This window comes from Neopsephotus bourkii, unplaced genomic scaffold (genome assembly GCF_033783945.1).
Source record: "Neopsephotus bourkii isolate Nb327-2 ecotype Australia unplaced genomic scaffold, CSIRO-AGI_Nbou_v1 NB_1634, whole genome shotgun sequence".
Taxonomy (NCBI): domain Eukaryota; kingdom Metazoa; phylum Chordata; class Aves; order Psittaciformes; family Psittacidae; genus Neopsephotus; species Neopsephotus bourkii.
In genome coordinates, this window is record NW_026902109.1 from 2,662,147 (window position 1) to 2,682,631 (window position 20,485).

General features: G+C 39.4%; 2 protein-coding genes across 3 annotated transcripts; one reads left to right on the forward strand and one right to left on the reverse strand.

The window, feature by feature from the left end:
- Nucleotides 1–252: 252 nt before the first annotated feature.
- On the forward strand, nt 253–3,826 carry DNAJC9 (DnaJ heat shock protein family (Hsp40) member C9). The gene is made up of 5 exons (XM_061373855.1): nt 253–466; nt 551–691; nt 909–1,163; nt 2,310–2,393; nt 3,145–3,826. Exons 1-5 carry the CDS (start codon nt 287–289, stop codon nt 3,262–3,264), a joined length of 780 nt encoding a protein of 259 aa, XP_061229839.1. The 5' UTR covers nt 253–286; the 3' UTR covers nt 3,265–3,826.
- On the reverse strand, nt 3,525–20,475 carry FAM149B1 (family with sequence similarity 149 member B1). Of its 2 annotated transcripts, XM_061373841.1 has the most exons (15): nt 20,381–20,475; nt 19,148–19,252; nt 18,446–18,578; nt 17,345–17,487; nt 16,597–16,716; nt 15,860–16,030; nt 13,934–14,121; nt 13,547–13,677; nt 12,927–12,980; nt 12,358–12,470; nt 11,622–11,828; nt 9,749–9,875; nt 9,306–9,431; nt 8,280–8,355; nt 3,525–6,503 (listed from the first exon to the last, which is right to left on the reverse strand). In XM_061373841.1, exons 1-15 carry the CDS (start codon nt 20,428–20,430, stop codon nt 6,421–6,423), a joined length of 1,827 nt encoding a protein of 608 aa, XP_061229825.1. In that variant the 5' UTR covers nt 20,431–20,475; the 3' UTR covers nt 3,525–6,420. The 2 variants fall into 2 exon arrangements, with proteins under 2 accessions (XP_061229825.1, XP_061229824.1); XM_061373840.1 differs by lacking the exons at nt 12,927–12,980; nt 19,148–19,252; nt 20,381–20,475 and having other exon boundaries at nt 18,446–18,851.
- Between the last annotated feature and the right edge of the window lie 10 nt (nt 20,476–20,485).

The window sequence follows — 20,485 nt, forward strand, 5'->3', positions numbered from 1 at the left end:
TTCCAATAGTCAGTGGATTTCACCCACCCGGAATGGCCCATAAAAGCCAGCAAAGCTGGTAAGTGGAAAGACAAATACGATTTCCTTGCCTCCCATTTATTCGTTCCCCTTTCTGCCATGCGCCGATGTTGCCTGTGTTCGCAACGGCTTCTGCAACCGTCACCGACCAGTCGCGCATGCGCATCCCAGCCTCCCCCAGCTCTCGCGGGAGCGGGCGTGGCGTGGCGTGGCGCTGCGGTGGTTGGCGCTCCTGTGTTGGTGGGAGGGCTGGCGAGGTGTTGGCGGGATGGGGCTCCTGGAGCTGTGTGAGGCCGCCTTCGGTTCCCCTGACCTCTATCGCGTACTGGGCGTCCGCAGGGAGGCCTCGCCCGAGGAGATCCGCCGCGGCTACCACCGCGCCTCGCTCCGCGTCCATCCCGACCGCGCCGAGCCCGATGCTAAGGAGGAGGCGACGCGGCGGTTCCAGGTGAGCGCGGGAGTGGGGGCGGGCGGCGCTTGCGGCGGCCCGTGGCTGACCGACTGACAGCCCGGCCGGCCCGTGTCCCCGCAGATCCTAAGCAAGGCGTACGCCGTCCTGAGCGATGCGGAGCAGCGCGCCGTGTACGATGAGCAGGGCACGGTGGACGAGGAGGGCGAGGCGCTGCGCGGCGAGCGGGACTGGCTGGAGTACTGGCGGCTGCTCTTTAAGAAGGTAAAAGGGGGCAGGGCCCCCCCCCGGGCTCGCCCCGGCAGGATGGCAGACCCTTGCAGCAAGGGGAAGCCCGCTGGTGCGCGGCTGTAGCAATGTCTGCCCTACGAGCTCTGTAAAACTGGAGCGCTGGGGGTGTGTGGTGGGTGCGCGTGTGATGTCTCTTAAACTTCTGGCAAATACGTCCTGAAACTCTGCAAGTATGACCTCTTTTCTTCAGATTACTGTAAAGGATATTGAAGACTTCGAAAAGAGATATAAAGACTCAGAGGAAGAGCTAGCCGATATTAAAGCAGCATACATGGATTTTGAGGGTGACATGGACAGAATAATGGAGTCAGTGTTGTGTGTGAGCTATACGGATGAACCAAGGATACGGAAAATCATTGAAAAAGCCATTGCTGCTGGAGAAGTCCCATCCTACAAAGGTTTTGTAAAAGAGTCTAAGCAGAAAATGACGGCAAGAAAAAGGCGGGTAGGTTATATCAATCAGGGACAAAAGAGAAAGCAATATGTATTATAGAATCACAGAATAATCAGAGTTGCAAAGGACCTTAAGATCATAAAGTTCCAACCCCCCTGCCATGGGCAGGGACACCCAGCTCTAAACCATATCACCCAAGGCCTCACCCAACGTGGCCTTGAACACTGCCAGGGATGGAGCATTCACAACCTCCCTGGGCAACCTATTTCAGTGCCTCACCACCCTAACAGGAAAGAATTTCTTCCTTATATCCAATCTAAACTTCCCCTGTTTAAGTTTTAACCCATTACCCCTTGTCCTATCGCTACAGTCCCTAATGAAGAGTCCCTCCCCAGCACCCTTAGAGGCCCCCTTCAGATACTGGAAGGCTGCTATGAGGTCTCCACGCAGCCTTCTCTTCTCCAGGCTGAACAGCCCCAGCTTTCTTGGCCTATCTTCATTATAAGCTTTTAATTTCCCTTGGTAGAAATAAATGAAACTGCCCCTGAGACAAATGTTTGCCCCAGGATTGCTGGGTTACAGATCTTGCTCAGGATCTTTGACTTCCATGTTTGTTCACCTGTGTTCTTCACATTCTCCCACAAACTGTTGTGAAAAGCTGCAGAGTTGTAATAGGCTGTTGCATATTAATTTTATTTCATTATTATACACAATGGCTTATTACAGTTTAGCATGTTCCTGCATTTATTTAGAAAGCCATGAGTTGCCAGGGTTAAGAAGTGTACATAGTAGGAAACGTTACGCTTGCCTTTAGGCAAGTATGCAACAACATTCAGGACTAAATGGACCTCTTCTGCTACCTGGGTATTTGTAGAATATGTTCTATACATATCACAGTAACCAGTTAAAGAAAGTATAATAGCTACTAAGACAAATAAAAACTGGGTGAGGGGAACAGGGGTGCGGATGTCACATTCAGCATTGCAGAACACCAAAAAAACTGTCTTGCTCGGCTAAATTGTGGAACCAGAAGGGGCTTTCTTGGACTAACTTCTCATCTGGGGTCAAACTTAGAAACTGTTCATGTTTCCCTGCAGCTATTTGTATGGAGATACAAAAAATAACATTTGGTAACTACTGTAAGACTTTGCCAAATAACATGCAAAATACTTCTTAAAAAATGGTTTCCTATTTTAGGCAGAAAAAGAAGCTAGAGAGGCAGAAAAGACTAAAGATGAGCTGGGCCTTGGTGGAGAAGATGATTTGAAAGTGCTGATTCAGGTAAGGCTTTTTTCTGTCTGTTAAACACTGGCTTAAAATCATGTTTTCCCTGAGCGTCTTTGTATTTTGGATCCTTGCAGCTGTTTTGAGTTCCTGAGGTTAAAACCTGACCTTGATGTTAGCTGTCTACATACTTTAATAATCAGAGAATTGTATGGGTTTTATTATCTGTGTCTTTTTTAAAATTAACACTTATTCTAGTAGTATTATTACACACACAAGCAGAATATTTGAATTCCGGCCTTAGGCAGTTGCACAGAGACAGTTGTCACAAGACAGTGATTCTTTCTGATGGATTCCACACAGATGTAGGGGTTGATAGGTCTCACTATTTTGCTATTGTGTCTCAGGGATGGAGGAAGGAAACTGTTTAAGTTCTGCTTTTTGGGATGTTTTCTGGTTTTATTTTCATACTGTCCAGGGGCCTTCCTAGAATGTTTATGCTAAATCATTCCTCAAAATGTAATAGAGTTTGGGGTATAAACTAGAAATTGCTTTGCTTTTCCTGGCCTTATGTTGTGAATTTTACAGCCACACTACCTCTTTCGATAATTCAGGAAGTTAGGTATGGAGCCTAGAGAATTCAGGCCGGCTTCTGCTTGGTGGTACTGTACTTTCTGTAGCCTGCATTCCCTGTTTAATGTATTCTAAGATTTTATGTAGCCATCTAACTTCAATAGGATAATCTGTATTGGGAAACAGTAAAAAAATTTTGTAAAAAGTGTTTTTGGTTTGTTTTTTCCTCCCCCAGAGCAGAAATAAAGATCGAAAAAAGGAAATGGATGACTTTTTGGCCCAACTGGAAGCAAAATATGCAAATAATACTAAAAAAGGAGGAAAGAAGACTGCAGCCAAGAAAGGAAAGAAATAAAGAACTGTATAGGCTGAAATATCGGGTATCATTTTGTATGGGAACATGTGAATTTGGGAGAATTTCGGAGCTAACCTGGACTACAGTTTTGGAGTGCGTGTGCATCAACTTGCTGTGACTGGAAGGTATGATCCAGAACACACCATATGAACAAGAAAGGCAAAGCGTTCTGGTGCTATTGTCCAAAATCCTCTGGGTGCTCTTCAGTTAAGATCAAACAGATTCTTGACTAAAAGTTCTGATACAGTAGGGAAGCAGTGTGATGTTTAGGCTGCCAGTGTGTTTATTAAACTTGTGTTGATTCTTTCTTCCAATCACCTAATGGGTATTGGTACAGCTGATGGTAAAACAATGTAATCCCACCTTTGAGTCTTCAGTGCTTTCTTGTGGTTTCCAAGTTGAAAATACTATCTTTTTGCTACTCACATGCCTTTTGTAGTAAACCTGCTGGTTTTAAAGGTCTTTGCACTTCAGCTCAACAAGTGTTTGTTATGTCTTCCAGTGGCTTTATAAAGATACTTTGAAAAATTGTAGATTTAATAAATGGGAACTTTCTACATAATTCTTTGCTATGTTGCTTCCCCAGCCTGCTCTCATTCTCTAGTTAGCTGTCAAATCAAACTGATCATGTTGACTCTGACTAATTTAAGTCAAGTAAATACTACATACTTCTGTAGCACCAGAAAATATGGCTCTATTATTAACCGTGTCAGTGCACATGATTGCATTAGATGAAAGGGTCACCTAGTGTTTGGTCTTTGATTGCCTGTGGCAGATGAAATAAAAGAGTATGAGACTGCAGCATGCAGCAATTCTGTAACACTGAGATGAGGCAAAAAACTTAAAAATACACCAAACTGAATATTTTTAGGGTTTATGATGTCCTGTGACAGGGAATTCCAAAGTTTAGGAAATGTATTGCATGTTATTTCAATAGCATCACCACCCAGTTTGCTGTAGGATGGTAGTGATTAGCTACTTCATTGCTTTTGTGAACACTTCTGTTATTTCAGAAGTGAATTACTGCTGTAAGATGCACAAATACTTTAATGCTTTTTTGCTTCAGTTTTTAAGCCATTTAACATAGTGCATAGGGGTATGAATTTGAAGGGTAACTGGCTTTCAATTCAAAGGAATGGGGCTGGCTTTATTTTGTGGGTCGTTTTTCAAAGGCTTATGAGCCACAAGATGAACATTTCCTGTTGAGTTGAAGGTCCTCATTGCTGCAGCGGTAGCTTTTAGGAACTGACTATTTAATAGAGCTTCCTGGGGGGAAGCTAGAGGTAGATAACAACTCTGTTCCCTTTTACTTGGCTGCTTGCAAAGATTATTCTGAGAGTACAGCATATTGTTATGTTGCACAACACATGACTTGAACATTACTTTTTGTAAAAAAAGCCCAGCCCAGGAGAAGTCTCTGGTGTCAACCACTTGTACAGAAATCAATAACTACCTTATTATGAGACTGCTTTCACTTTTTTAACACAGTGACTCCTCTAGGCTGTAAAATACTACATTATATTGCTAGAGATTTATGCAAGTTTATGTGTATATTTTTACAAATTATGCACTAGGACTACAGAAAACTTAAGCTGGTCCCTGAGGAATGGCACTGATAAAAAATGGGATGCTTATCTGCAGTTAAGCTTGAGATAACTAAATGACATTGTACAATGTTAAGAGAAACTGTATTTTGAAAGGGTTTAATGACTAGAGGCCTCTCTTCAGCACCAGTTTCTCTCTATGCAAAGTTAAGAAATTTCAACTGAGCCCAGTGTGCTTTTTCCTTTCTAGAAATGCAAAGGAAAATTAAGCCAGTTACATTTGCAGAGTTCTGCTTTGCTTTCTTTTCCCTTATTTTTGATTAGAGCACGCTTGGATCAGCTGGACTCAAGAGTTTCAATACTGATCAAAAAAATATTAGTTGTTCTGCAGGTACCAATAACATTTGACAGATTGCATAACTTAGAGTGGGGAAACAGGGAGCCACTTCAAAAAGAACTCTCGACAAGTTTTTTCCATATGAATTGTAATTTGAAACATAGTAATAAGGAAGTTCAGAAAAAAGTGCTTTTGAAGTGGGTTATAAAGGAGCAACTGTTTTCATGCAGAACCCTAACTTAGCTAAAATACAGTAAGTGGCTATCTTCTCCTTGTGTTTATACTTGTAGTCTGGTGCTTACTGTTTGGGACTAAAACCTTGACATAATCACTTATTTTGAGAAGCCTGTATTTCATGTTTTTGTCTTATTTGGGGCCACAAGGGCAACTACAGCTAATACCTCCGGTACGTTTCTCACACAGTGCAGAATGCATCTACTAAAAGCTACATTGCATCTGCGATTTGTGGAACTTCAGGGTGCAGTGCAGAAATCTTGTATAATTGCAGGTATTTCTGGAAAGGGAGGCTGACCTATTCTGTAAAATATCCCACCAGGAAGATAATGTATTTTCTTTGAATACTGTCTGGAGCTACTTGTACTAAAAGAGTATTTTTTGCCTCTTAAAGGTTCCTCAGTCACTGAGGAAGAGGTGTAAGTATGTAACACAGGATGAGTCAGTGCTGTGCTACCCTTGAACCTGTCAGTTTTGTTCATCTGGTTTGCTACCTTAGTTTTATACACGTGTATTAATATCTGCTGCAATTACTACAGGATTCATAATTTAGGTCTACGTTGATTTGTAGAAGCAGTATCATGCAGTGCTTGCCTTTGATAGTGTAATATTGCTTTAAACATAAAAATACAGTTACATAGTTCTAAAAAGTTTCAATTACTATTGCTGTGGAAGGCCTGGTTAATTTCCTGTAGAGCTAACAGAAAAATCAACAGGTTCTGCAGAACCTGCCCATAACAACGTGAACCAGTCACAACCCCGTAATGGGAAAACAGCAATGACCAAGAGCATTTGCTAGTTTTTCTAGGAGTTAGGCTTTACTGCCCACTGGAGTGTGATCACCCTTCCACCGGAGTATAACTCTTCTACTGGTAGAAAATGGAATGTTTAAGTATACCCCTTCTAATCTTTGGCACCTGCTTCTTAGATTTATATAAAAATAACTATTCAAAAGGAAGGGTGTTTGAAAACTCTGTAAACAATGTTGACATTGCTGAGAATGAGAGGTGGTTCATGACTCTGTGGAGATGGATGAATGCTTCATGGCACATTAGACCCCTGTTTGCTTTTTGTGACTGATCCACTTCGCCTGTGGGCTTTCACAGACCCATGCAGCTGAAGACCTAATGAACAGAAATCATGTACAACTTTTAAGACCTCCAGAAAGTATTAAAACTAAGTACCAAATACAGCTCTGCTAGCTTAAAACTAACATGCTTTTTATTCTAATACATGATTATCAACTGCATTATGTGTAACTTGTCTCAAACTTGTAGAAGTGATTTGCCTTCCAAAAGGGACAAAGTTTGTGCTTTCATAGTTGCTGCATTGCAGGGAACTACTGTATTACTTGATATTTTGTCCAGTATTCAAGTTGTAAAACTCATCTTGCATTCAAAGATACTGTTAATGTGTTGGTTTGGTTTCTTTTTTGGGGTGTGAGGGGGAAGAGCAGGTATTTTCTTTCATTTCAGTAGGAACCACTCCTTGTTTAAAAACAAGTTACTTCAGTTTAGTGCCTTTGTTAAACTCAAGTTTCTTGTACTACTTACATTAATGGTAGTAGGCCACTGTGCTATTAAAAAAGTGGGAAGACTGCTCCTGTCCTCTAATAATGACCCATGTACTTGCTACTTTAACCTTTGCAGCTTACATTAAATTTTGCACCTTCAATTATATCTTGTTAATATAGTTTTATGTTGGAAGTTCTGTCAACATCATAAGGAATCCCAAAACACTGTGATGAAAGGAGTCCAGTGTAACTTGCCTTAACAGACCTCATTTTCAGAAAATGCATCTAACACTGTGCTCTGTGCCACCCTTTCCAGGTGGAGGTGATGCTTGACTTTATATTGAAGCTAGCAGTGAGTGCTCGAGGCAAACTCAGCTGAGAGCTATCAAGATGGCATTCAGAAAATCTGTTCCAGGGCACAAAAGTTAACTTTCTGCTCTACCATGACTTGTAAACACTTCCAACTGACTAGGCTAGCCCTTGTGTGTGCAGTAAGGTCAAAACCTAAATCTCTGAGGGTAAGCTTCACTGGTCTACTGTAACACTTGTGTACACACATGCAGCTTAGTACTGTAGCTCCCTACTATAAAAAAGAAAAAAAGATGTAAAAAACAAAAACAAAACAAAACAACCCAAACCCAACCCTGGTTATGACTGTGTAACTACTCCAAAGCATATATGAGAACTGTTTTTGAAGCGTATTAACCACAAACAAGATGACTTTGCAGTGAAGGAAGAGAAAAAAAATGGAGGAGTTACACATTACATTCACACCAACAATGCCTTCCTGCTGCCTTGATACTTTGGTTAATTAAAAATACGTAACTTCAGGTGAGATTCATTTTGGGTTATGCCAAGTAACTCCATTAAGTTTATCCAATTGTTACAAATTAAACAGTACAAGAAACTCTTGATTTCAGAGTACGCATGTGAATTGTACAGTTCCTGGCTTTAAAATATATTTCAAGCTGATCTAAAACAATTTTAAGATCTAGTAGAATACCTTTCAGATACAGTGCAAATAGGTGTCCTTGGGATATAAGACCATTTTTTTCAGTTATACAGTTGAGCAGAAGAAGTCCCCTTGACAGAAAGTAGTTGTTGCTAGTTTGTTTAAACTGGCAACTTCTGCTTTTACCTTTGACATGAGAGCCACAAGGGCTGATTACACAAAGCTTCCTTAAATGATTTAAAATAGCAGGTGGTAATAAAAGCACACCTGCACCCAAACATATTATTTGCAACTATAAAACCTGTATAATGGAAAATATAAAACATTTAGAACTTTGAAAAGCTTCCTGAACACAGTTACCTATGTAGGAAATGCATCCCTGTCCTAAAAGCCTACTTCTTCCTTGATACTACATTCTGTGACTGATGAGCATACCTGAACCTATTGATCCTCTGCTTGTCCGATTACTGTGATCAATAACAGTGTAAGAACGGCGGCACTGTGGATCTAGCTGAAAAGAAAGTTCACATTATTTATGTTTGCAGACAAAAATCTTTAAACATCGAGATGATAATGCAGATACAAACTAATTAAACATATCTAAGATGTGGTAAAGGTCTAAGTAGAGCTTTTACAACTTCAACAAGAGTTAAATCAATTTTAGGAGTAGAAAATATACTTTTAAAGCACTCGTACTTAGAATGACCACAGTTAAAGGCACTCTCAACATTTCTGGAAATAGTTCTGTTTCAAAGTAGACTTCATAAAGTTTGTTTGCATGTAACTGCTAAGTCAGGGATATTGAAACTATACACAGAAACTAAACAAGCAGCTATTTAAAAGCTACTGTTGAGATGATAGCTTTTAAAGGCTAGACCAAATTCTTTGTTAGAACAAGCTAGCAGTTGTGTTTCAATAAATTAAACCAAGAGACTAAGACAGAACCAGGCTGGACATTGACAGCACAGCAAGCTTGTGCAATAAAGCAGTGTTTCTGAATATAGCTGCAGAAATTAATTCTTCATGTCTATGCAGAACTTTAAAGCATTCTCTCCTACCTCACAGTTCTTAAGCCCTCACAGAAGATGCTAGATTACCAGTGCAGGTGATAGATTGAATGTTATAACTAAAGTAATACTTAGCTTTTTGCACAAGCATTGCAAACTTCCATTTTTCAAGGAAAGTTTAGTACCAGCAGCTACACATAAGTGTAGTTCAGAGCTGGCTATGAGAACTATAGTGCTTTAGCTATCCTGAACAAGTGACTTGCCCTGTTTGTTTCAGAAGTGCCAAGCAGTGATGTTTCTGTTGAAGTGAGAGTATCTAATTAAGTGGCAAACCTGATGAACTCCCTGCCACTGATCGCATATGACACTTGCTTCTCAATATTTATTTATGTTAACTGTCAGAGCACCCTATTCAGAAACTAAAGATGATCTGGTATAATTTGCCATGCTTTACCAAGAACGTGTTGGTTGTGTTAGGCTTGGAGAAATGATCAGGTAAGAGAAGCCGCTCCTGTAGCTGCTGGTGGGTATCTTCTTGTGCTGTTACACTGTGAGCTCGACTTGAGTTCCCTCGAGATTTCTGCATTAAAGAACAGTTACAAGTTTTCCTTATTGCAGCAGCACATTTAAAATAATTAGCCTAGAAATTAAAGCTGATTTTCCAAGTCAACCATTTTACATCTAGTTACAGGGAGGAAAAAATTCTGGCATTAATTGGAGTTAAAGCAGTTGACTCTGGGTGACACTGATAGTCAAAACTGATAGGACTTTTTTGTGCATCATTTCAGTGGCTGTCACAAGATCACAAATAAACTGGAACTCTTGGGTTTGGTAATTGGATCAGCACTCATTGCAATTTTAGACTACTGAATAATAAAATTAAATTGTGCCTCTTACCGTTTGCCTCTGGGATCCCGCAGTGCTCATATGACCTGCCATACTGGTGGTATTAATAGGTGGTAGGAGATTATTTCGGTTTAGCAGCAGTGGGGAGGATGAGGTAAGCTGCTCATGTGCAGTCAGACTGAAATGCACCAATAAGAACAGGAAAAAACATACGGTTTATGTTTGCCATGGTGTAAACATACAGTATTGTCAGTTTGTTTGGCATTACATAGACAATGTTAAAAGTAAGCAACAATTGCAGAATTTTGCTACAAGATGCTGGTGTTAAGGCTGATTACTGGAGACATGCATGAAGTTTGGCAGAAATCTTTTTCATCTATTAACAAGAACTTCTAGTTTTCAGAATGTTTAGTATTAAGCATATAGGGAAAGTGAGTCTGAGAATGAATACCCCAGCCAAAATGGGCGTATGTATGTAAAAGCTAGCTGGATAAAATGCATTCAGTGCCTGTTGAAGGAGTGTCCTGTGCAGCTGGTACTGCAGAACAAAGGGGTGTGTGTGTGTGTGTGTGTGTGTGTGTGTGTGTGTGTGTGTGTGTGTATTCATATGCAGTTACCAAACAATGGTAGAATCTTGTCTGCCTATTTCCAGGCACAGCATTATTTTCTGCTCTTTGTTCTTATCCTTTAGGATGAAGTACTGCTAACTTCAGACTAGCAACTGGAGCTATGCAACAAGCCTATAAAACAACAGCGGCCTGCATTTTAAGCAGAGCAAGTGAAAAAAGCTGTATAATGCAAGTGCAGAGTATAGCTCTTTCACTTATTACAAGCATCATGTAAAACATCTGGGATAAAATAAGGCTTCCACCTTCTTCATATTTTGAGTATTTGAAGTAACAGGTGCAAGAGGCTTTTAGAAGCATTCTAAAGGAAGCTAAACCAATCTAGTTACATAAAATGTAAAATTAATTAAGTTTTGGTCACAGAAGGCATAAAAAGAGAAAGTGTTTTCTTTTCTAGATAAAACCTCTTCCTAGGAAAGCCTTTTCACCTGAAAGATGTCTGCAAATTATTGTGTGTTTGACCAATGCTAGAAATGATCAAGAGGCCTTAGCTCTGTACGTGTTCTGGAGTTGACTGAAGAAAGGATGTTTTGTGAAGAGGCATTAAAAACTATAATCAGCATTTTAAAAAATACTTTCCTAGTGCATACATTTAAAAATACATGGTATTAAAGGGGAGATGTTAATAACTATTAGATTGAACAAAGCCTGAGGAAAGGGAACAGAAGCATTAAATACTAGAAGTAGAAACATCAGTTATGAAGGGACAAGGACCAAACCTCTAGAGAGTATGTGACAAAAATAAAATACCAGGCTGAAGAGTTTATAGGTAAGCTGAGAAACTGAAAGGAAACTGTTAATTTACAACATGTGTGGAATAGAGTATATTAAACCCTACATTGTTTCCTGATACCCCAAGGTCCCTCTAAATGACATTCACTCAGATCATTATGCCAAACAAAAAGAAGACATTCTAGATGTAATTGAGGATTTACCGACTAGATTAAGAACCCTTTGGTCAAATGACCTAAGATGGGCACCTTCTTTATACCCACTTTGGACTAGAACAGCAACAGGTAGTTTGACCTCCAAAAAAATACAGACAAAACACAGCTCAAAAACAGGCTATAGAAAAAGAAAGCCAGTGTCAAGAAAGATGGTGGTATTTGCTTGTACAGTGTAATCTGTGCACAAAACTACCTAAATATGTGGGGTACCAAGGAATATTGTGCTTTAATGGGCAGTTAATTCCTTTAATCAAATAATTCATGTTCTTTCTATTCAGCTGACTGCTTTTGGTATAAACTGGGTTCTCTAGATACGGTAACTTGCAGTGAGAAACTGGTTTTAAAACATACAGTTGAGTTCCCCCGAAGACATCATCCACAGAGGCTGGAGTCCCAGTACGAGAGTGGCTTGTGTTGATGGGATGCAGGGTACGTGGCAGTGGGTTTCGCCTTCTTGTGGAATGTGACAGGGATGATGTGCTGAGCTCTAATGGACGATTTGGCCACACTCTGTTAGAGAGGATAGAACTGGAACCCAGCTGTTTGTCATCCAGATCCCTAACAAAAGAATTACAGAACGAAAAGAGATATAGTCAATATGAATGACACCTAAAAAGTACTCATTTACATGTGACATTAACAATATTACATGTGGATAGAGATGATGTGTTCAGTTTGGGGTTTTTTTATGTAATTTATATAAAGTAATTTGCAGCCAAATTAGAAAATAACAGGGGACGGAAAAGATAAAAAAATCCTATCTTTTTTTCTTCACTGAACTGTGAACTCTCTGATTGAAGATTCTCTGATCTGAGCAAATCTCTATCCCATCTTAATTTCTTTTCAGGGTGTAAGTGCCAACAGTAATGCCACAGCTGTTCACTAAGTGTTAAACCAGCAGCAATCAAACAGAAAACCTGTTCTAGAAATATACTGTTTCATAGAAGACAAATAAGTAAACAACCAAGCAGGAAAGCATTTGAGGATTGCTTTCTCCAGTGTAGACAGTTATCTCTCAGTATTTCAGGGTGAATCCCTCTCTCCATGAGCGTGCTCTACTTTACAGCAGGTAATCTATAGTTCTTACGGTGTTTTCTCCATTACAGGCAGATTCCTTTGCTGTAGCTGGATCCCCTGTATTACCATCAATCCATTTAGATTACGTTGAGAGCCAGTACTTGACACTTGAGAGAGATTTACCTGAAAGTTAAAAAAAAAAAAAATAAGTAAATTACAGTTTGCAGAGACATATACACGTATGTACAGATTTTTGTCCCCATGTGGAATTTCGGAAAAAACAATTGCTTCCATGATATCCAGACACACACTGGATTACATTATTTCCCCATCTAAGGCATTGTTTCATCCTATTGTTCTTGCAAATGGTAGTGCTTAGAAAATGTATCCTACCGTGCTATGTCATACTTAATATTTTCTAACTGAGCTTCTCATTTGCATGGCAGGATCTTCTAACAATGGCTATAATTCCAAGCTCTATAAAACTAATTTTCAGTGTATGTCGACATTTTTTGTCAAGAACAGAACTGCAAACTCCTTTGTGGAATACAGACTGATCTGGAAAAACATCAAATTCCACCCACTGTTAACAATAGCAGATAGAAAATACCAGAGCTTTAATCTCTTCAGCATACATACTTGAGGTGTTTTTCTTCTCTTTTTGCTTTTGCGGCCACATCTGGGTTTTGAGCACTACACATACAGTAAAGGGAACATGAGGAAGAGGCAGGGGGTAGAAATAAAGGAGAAAGAAATAAAAAGAAGTAAGAAGAAAAGAGCTGAATTAAAATGGAATAACAGGTAACACTTTGGCACTCACCCCTCTAGGAGCAGATAATCTAAAATAGATAACATAGTCAAATTCAGTGTCTGAGGAAAAAAAACAACCTGTTTTATAACTGTAGTGGAATTTGCCCTTTAGTGCCTGCTGAGTTAAACCTAGTGAGAATGGGATCTCAATCATGCAATCCTCTATCTCACAGTTTAGATCAAATATTATTAAATATAGAAAGAAGTACATCACTAATGAACAGTCAGCACAGTTGTCCAATACGTAACCAAGTTTTAAAGAGAAAAGCAGGAACTAAAATACTGCAACTGAGAACAGAATTTAAGTGTTGGAAAGGACAGTCAGAATTCACACAAAATCCAAACTCGTCATGTATTTAAACAATCTCTCAATGTACTTGAATCTGTTTGCTTAGGTAGCACAGGTATTGATTCATCCCTACATAAAACAGTTGGCTAAAAATACTTACCGGATTTGATGTCACTGAGGGCATTTTAGTTTGTGGCACACGAGGTAACAACACTGGCAGAGGATCAAATTGCAAAGCACTTTCAGCATCTGCTCTGATTGCTTCTACTGCTATGATATTTTTCTCATCATCTATGCAAAGTGGTAGAGAATTCACGTCAGTACAGACTGGCCCTGCTGGTTGTGGACTGTGCTATTTTTGTGAAGAGAGCCCTCTCAGATGGTAAGCTCTGTTAAACCTTTTGAAGGCATGTCTCACACTGTTAGAAAAAATACACCACGTACACCCCCGAAGAGATTATTCCCAAATCAATCTCTCTCATTGCATTCTTGCAAAATTAAAAACTGAAATCCCCTTCTGGATCTTCAGTTTAACTGTGATACTTACCAGAGGCTGACCCTTCCCAGTGTCTGCAGATTAATTCTTCCATGCAGCTTATGACTTCACTCCACACATCATCAAACACAAATGTAAGCACAGAATCCTTCATACAAGCATATGGAGAGATAGGAGGAAATCCCAGTTTCCGTCTACCAGAGGACAGTCCCTTTCTCCTCTCATGCAACTCCTCCTCTCTGTAAAAACATAAGCATTACCTATACCATAAACATAGTTTCTTTGTCATATGTTGTTGGATTTATTTAATAGGATCAGCTAATGCTGCATTTCTGTTCCATTTTCTCCTAACCTGAAACAGGTGAAGGCAGCTGGCCAAGACAAGCTGTTAACAATTTGAAATACAATTTGAAATTTCAGGAGAAGTTTTATATTTATCACACAGAATTATTTTCTGAGAGCAGTATCAAATAAGAGTCTAATAGTGAAAGAAGCAAGCTTCTGTACATCAGGCACTTGAACTTTCATTTCTTTCACAATCTACTGCTGATCTAAATAAGAAATGACAATCACCTCATTACAGCAACCCTTGTTTTCCCCACACAGTATCACTATAAATGATATTCATGAGTAATAAATTAGTTACCAAGGAGATCAAAGTTCCATTTAAAAATAATTATCAAAAAATTAGATATAAATATTTTTAGATATATAGATATAATGTAAATATATCTAAATCTATATAAAAATAGAAATAGAATATTAAATATTTATAAAACATAAGCATCAATAGTTCAAGTGATACTTGTTTATTTGTCAGGCTTCACTCATTTTTAGACAATTACATGTAATCAACAGAGGGAAGAAAAAACATAATACACAGCAGCAAGTGGCCTTTGCTGCGCTCTTCTCAATGCAAGAGGTATTCTGAAATGTGAAACGTGGAAGACAACTGAACAAAAAAGCTTATGTTCATCAGCCAAAAGAAACCTTACAGAATAGAGAAAATACTGATGTGAGTACACTCGTTATGGCTTTCCTGTATGTTCCCCAAATCAGTATTTACCATCCAAAAACTACAAGGCGGGGGGGGGGGGGAGGGAACCAAAACAAAAAAACTAAGGAGATTCCACTAGAAAAAGCTGTAATACTTCCACTGTTGTTTCACAAAGACAGCAGTATTGTTTGCTGCAGCAGTGTCCCTCTGGGCTGGTCAAAGCATGCCACCTACCAAACTGAATCTCATGGTCCATGCAGTTAAGTGGCTTCCTTTATTAAAACCAGTTAAGTAGTTGGCAACTTACAGTACCACCCAGAGTCCTTACCCAGGCCACATGTTCATATTGTTGGGTTGAATGAAGTAAAGGGAAAAAAGAATTCTCTTTATACTAACTTTAATCCTTTCTTCTTAAGGTAAAAATAGCGATATTTTTTTCTTGCAAGCATCAAATCCACTCCCAATTCTTAATTTACCACTGAAAATCTGGAAAGGTACAATTCCAACCAAAATGCCAGTACAAAACCAAAGTAGCACACTGCTAGTGCATAACAAACAGCAATGAATTTGACTTAGTATAAAAAATAAATGGCATATAAATAAGTTTTATTAAATATGCATATAGAGAGCAGGCTATTAGTTATGATGGAAGGAACTATTTAAACCAGGCACTAAAATGGCTAATATGAAAACCTACACAAAAAAAAATCTGAAAAATAATTTAGCAAAATAAATTGTTCTAGGAAATGAACTGGGAGAATTTCCAGTGCCCAAGCATCCTACCTCAGGCCTTTGAAAGTTCTCTAGAGAAAAGATATAAAAAAATAAATTCATCAAATGTATCAGCTATCAATTTATAAAAAAATTATCAACATCAAAACCAAATATACGTTATATATATATTGTTAATATATATATACATTAACTGCAGGAATTCCAGGATACTGATACTAGCTACTACCTTAATATTCAATACCTACACATCTCTGTGGTCAAATGCTAAATATTCCTCCATTATGCCTTCAGAGACAATTACTTCATCTTCACCTTCTTCACTCTCTGGAGAACACAAGGTCGGAGACTTGGAACGGTCAGCCTTTTTGTGAATGGGAGTAACAGAAAGAGGTACCTTCTTGCCAAAAACACTAAATCTGAACAGGTGACAGTTTTCAGAAAGCAGAAATTAAAACAAGTTGTTATTCCATTTCAAATAGCAGCATTTTGTGAACTGAGAGACAACATGGTAGTTAAGGCTGAGCAGTATGGAGGGCAACAAATTATGTATTAAAGGAAAAACTTTGGCCTGGATATTTTTAATTCTTGCCAAGAAAATTGAATATTCAGGGAAAAAAATAAAAATAAAAAAAAAATCAAAGTTAATTAAAAACCATCCTAAAACACTACATGATAAAAGTATCACTAAACTAGTGCTTTGTGGTTTTTAAGTTCTATACAAATTTAATAGATGATAACAATAAAACCAGCTACAATACATACATATTCTTAAGAAGTCAGTAGCAGCAAAGGTATTTCTATTTACTATCCAGTTTACTGTAGTTAGCAACAAGCAGTCTTGCTATTTTGAATGCTGTGTTCAAAACTCAGCCTAACAGAAGAGAGTTAAGCTTCATATTTTAAGAAGCATATCACTGGAGTCTACTGAGAACAAAATTACCTTCCCACCTTGGTACAGTCTGGGTTAATAACTGGTACTTACTCATGAGAATCTTTTTCTGGTGGTGAACTTACATCTGAGGAACCTAAACTGACAGAAGGTAAACTTGAATACCATCCGTACCCTTCATCTGTGGGGATCACAATCTGCTTCCCCACAACCCTGCCGTGGCAAAAGCAAAGGATAAACACATCAGAAAACACCAACAGTATTATTGAAGAGTGTGAGAAAACACAGCAGCAAATCCTAAAAATTCTATGTGGTTTTCTTTATGACAGTTAAAAGTGGTTTCAGTTGTTTTTCTAGTTGCTTTGAGTCAGGTAAATACATTAAGAAAATGCTGCTTGGGTTTATGATCTGCTAATTGGAAGACGTTCGAATGTGGACAAAACTGTTCAAGTTCATGTAGCCAAGATTTAAAATGTAAGTTTCTAAACAGCCATAAGTATTGCTGAACTAGGGCAGAAGGATTTTTATATTATTTTAAGCACCTGGCTTTCAGTTGAACCATACATCTTTTCTGAGAGAATTTGGCTATGTTAAAGCCAAGTCAGTTGCAAATAGCAAAAATCCTCTAGGAAGGAACCAAATGTGAGACAGCAGGATGTTTATTAAGGCCATGGCAGGCAGACTACCAAAGTGATCTTTTTATCTCTAAGTAGTTAATTCTAGTTATACTGTAATACTACAGAATTATATAAAACCACCCTGTTACTAATGCTGTTTTAAAAGCAACTGCTTCCATCTCTACCTGCAACTGTGACAGTACTAGCATTAGTCTATACAATACCTGAGATGAGGAAAGTTGGATGTCCATTGCTGGCATTCTTCCTGCAGTTCCTCAAAATACTCATTTTCTTTCTGCTCATAGAGAAGCTCATCAATTTTTCTGAGCATCTGTTCAACTTGCTGTGTGGCAGCTTTATCAAATTCCTAGAAAAGAAAGTTATCCAATAAACACCTAGTAAATAACATTCAGAGGGGGGGGGTTAAATTGATTTTTTTATATAATTGAAAAAGGCAATTAATTGTTTAAAGTTTAGTGGGACTTTAACCAGTTCCGTTTTTTTTGCACAGAAAGACATTAACTTTAAATAATTTCTCTCCAGTGATGATGCAGACTGCTGTTAAGACTGATAGTTACACATAAAGCTTTCACTGACACTACAGATTAACTATTAAAACATTTTAAAATATCTGTACTGTTATATTAAAGAAATAGCAATTTACAGAAAAGAAATCAGAACAGGAAGTATAAAATTCATCGACATTTTAATTAAATGGAAAATCTGTTGTTTGCCATGTCCATAGACAATAGCAAAGCAGAAACCAGTGCAGGATGGTGTGTTACACTGTGCAACTGATAGATACTCAGGACCTCTGTTACATGTTCTAGAAAATGGGGTCAGTTCTTGGGTAATTTAAAATCTAAACAGTTCCATCTTACCTCACAGAAAGCAATGGCATTCTTTGTTTGGCAGACAGAGAATAAAATAAATATTTCTAGATGAAAATGTTTTATGGTCTTACTGTATTTTGAGAAACATACAAGTGTGCAGAAGCTTTATAAACTCACACCACGTGCCTGAAAGTCATCCATTCATGTCTGGGATTCCACAACAGCAGCATTTATTATGTTGTACAGATGAACTTATGCTTTACATGATTTGCATTTTCAAAATGCTAGATGGAAATGCAGAATATTAATTGAGAAACATGAGCCTGTTATGTTTTGATCTGAGAGAAAGAAATGATGGGGAAGAGGTAAAGAAGATGTTATTTTATGATTCAGGGAGAGATCCAATCCTCACTTTTATCCCGCAGTGTATGTGCAATGGTATTTCTCTACTCAGTACGCTAGATTTGGCTTGAATGATTATATTCTACTCACATCGTAGCCCCAAGAGAAGGCTGAGCTGTCTTCGGTGGAGGCGTCAGCATAACCCTGAATAGCAGACCATGAATTCCCATGATCAGCTGGAGTAACAGAAGGATAATCCGATTCCTTCCAGACTTCAGGCTCCCTGAAATGAACGTATTGAATCAAGAAAGAGAAAAAAAAAAAACACCCAAGAATACACAATGACAAATAAACTTTTCTTTCCATACAACAGAAACATACCAGAATAGATCTTAGCAATGCTAAGAGTTTTCATAGGGTAAATACTTACTTCAGAGGCATTTAAGCAGAACCTACAGTACACAAGTAATTATAACAACTCTAACTACTAATGATCCTAATGACACAGGAATCTTGAGGTCAAGCAAAGCATAGATTTTCCAAAAATTATGTCAGTTAAGCAGCAGACTGTTTCCAGTCTTTGTTCTGCAGCAGTCAGGAATTATTTTATCTTTTCTCCTTGTTTCTACCTTAAAATCAGATGACCCGAGCCATTTGTGAGATGGGAACAGAACACAGCTATATCCTTTCTATTACTGCCAAAATAGGAAGGATATGTTCTGCAATGGTATAGTTCTGGGGTAAAGCCCCAGCCTACCACCTGTCCTACTTCTGTAAATATAACTAAACACAAAGGTGCCTGTTCCTGCCATTGTCTCCAGACAAAAATTCATTTTATGTTATGATGAGTACCTTGAGGTCTTTCCATGGTTTTCAGCCCTGGATGTGGCTGGGTGCACCTCAGCTCCTGGTTCGGGCAGTGGGTGATACTGCAAGGTGTGTTTTGGAAGTCCTTGTCTAAATAAGACAAGAAGTGGAACTTGACATTACTTACAGCAAAAAACATTTACAGAGGTCCCATAGTGTTTTTTTGTTGTTTTTTTCCCCTGCTTTTAAGGAATACACTAATTTGCATAACATTATTAATATCAGGCTAATCTTTGTTACCAAAGCTTTAGAATTAAGGTATCAGAGCTAACTCTAGGCTAAACATGGAGTTAAAGGGTTTTGCTTAAAAATCGGTGTCTTCATTTGCCCTTAAAATGTTGTGAATTGGTCTACAGTTCTCTAAAAGCAGATACAATGTCATTATCCCTGTAGGTGACTTATAATCAAACAGAACAAGAGCAGCCACCAAACCATGCACAGGCAAGCCAGGAGAAACAGTATTTGCCTTTTTTTGTTTGTTTTTGGTTTGCAGTTTATATGCTCAGGAAAGAAGGACAAGAAAAGTCACAATAGTTGGAGACAGAGAAGCATCAATGCAGGAGCAAAAGTCTTGTTCCCAGGTATCAGCTCAAAAAGCCTGAGGTAAAGAAGCTGCCTCTCTTGTCATTTCTTTGCTGTTCAGAAAAGACGAAGGAATTAAGCATAAACAAGTCATCATAAAAGTAGCGAATTACAGAAACTGTTGTCTTTGTTTAAACCTCTTGCTTCCCCCCCCCCCCCCACCAAAACCCAAACCCCAAAGCGCCTACACTCCTGTGAACTCTTGGGTCAAAAAAGAGAGGAGAAAAACAAGGATTTAATCGCATTCTCTCACACTTAATGTTTTCCAAGCGACGAGTACGCTCGCTGGCCAGGATCGGTGTGCGCACGTTACCGTGGCTGCCCCCATGCCCGGCACCTCCAGAGGCAGCACCGCCGGCAGCTGCCTTGGTACCGCCACCGCACCGCGGTAACGGCACCAGATCCCTGCAACTCTGCGTTAAACTCGGCCCACCCCGGCGTTACCGGCAAGCTGAGCCCGCAACGACACGCGGTAACTGGGGCCTCGACCTGACATGGGGCCCAACTATCGGGCTGAAGGGCAGTGCAAGGCGGGCAGGCCCGAGCACGCCACCAGGTGGGAGCGGGGCCTGGCTGGGGCAGCGGGGGCAGGGACAGCGGGCGGTACCGGGACAGGAGGAGGCGGCGGCGACTCACATCTCCAGAGCGCCAGGAGGCACCGGCTTCCGCGCGTATCGCGAGATCATCTTCAGCTCCGCCGCAACGCCGCCGGCCACCGCCGGCCCCCCGCCGCCGCCGCCG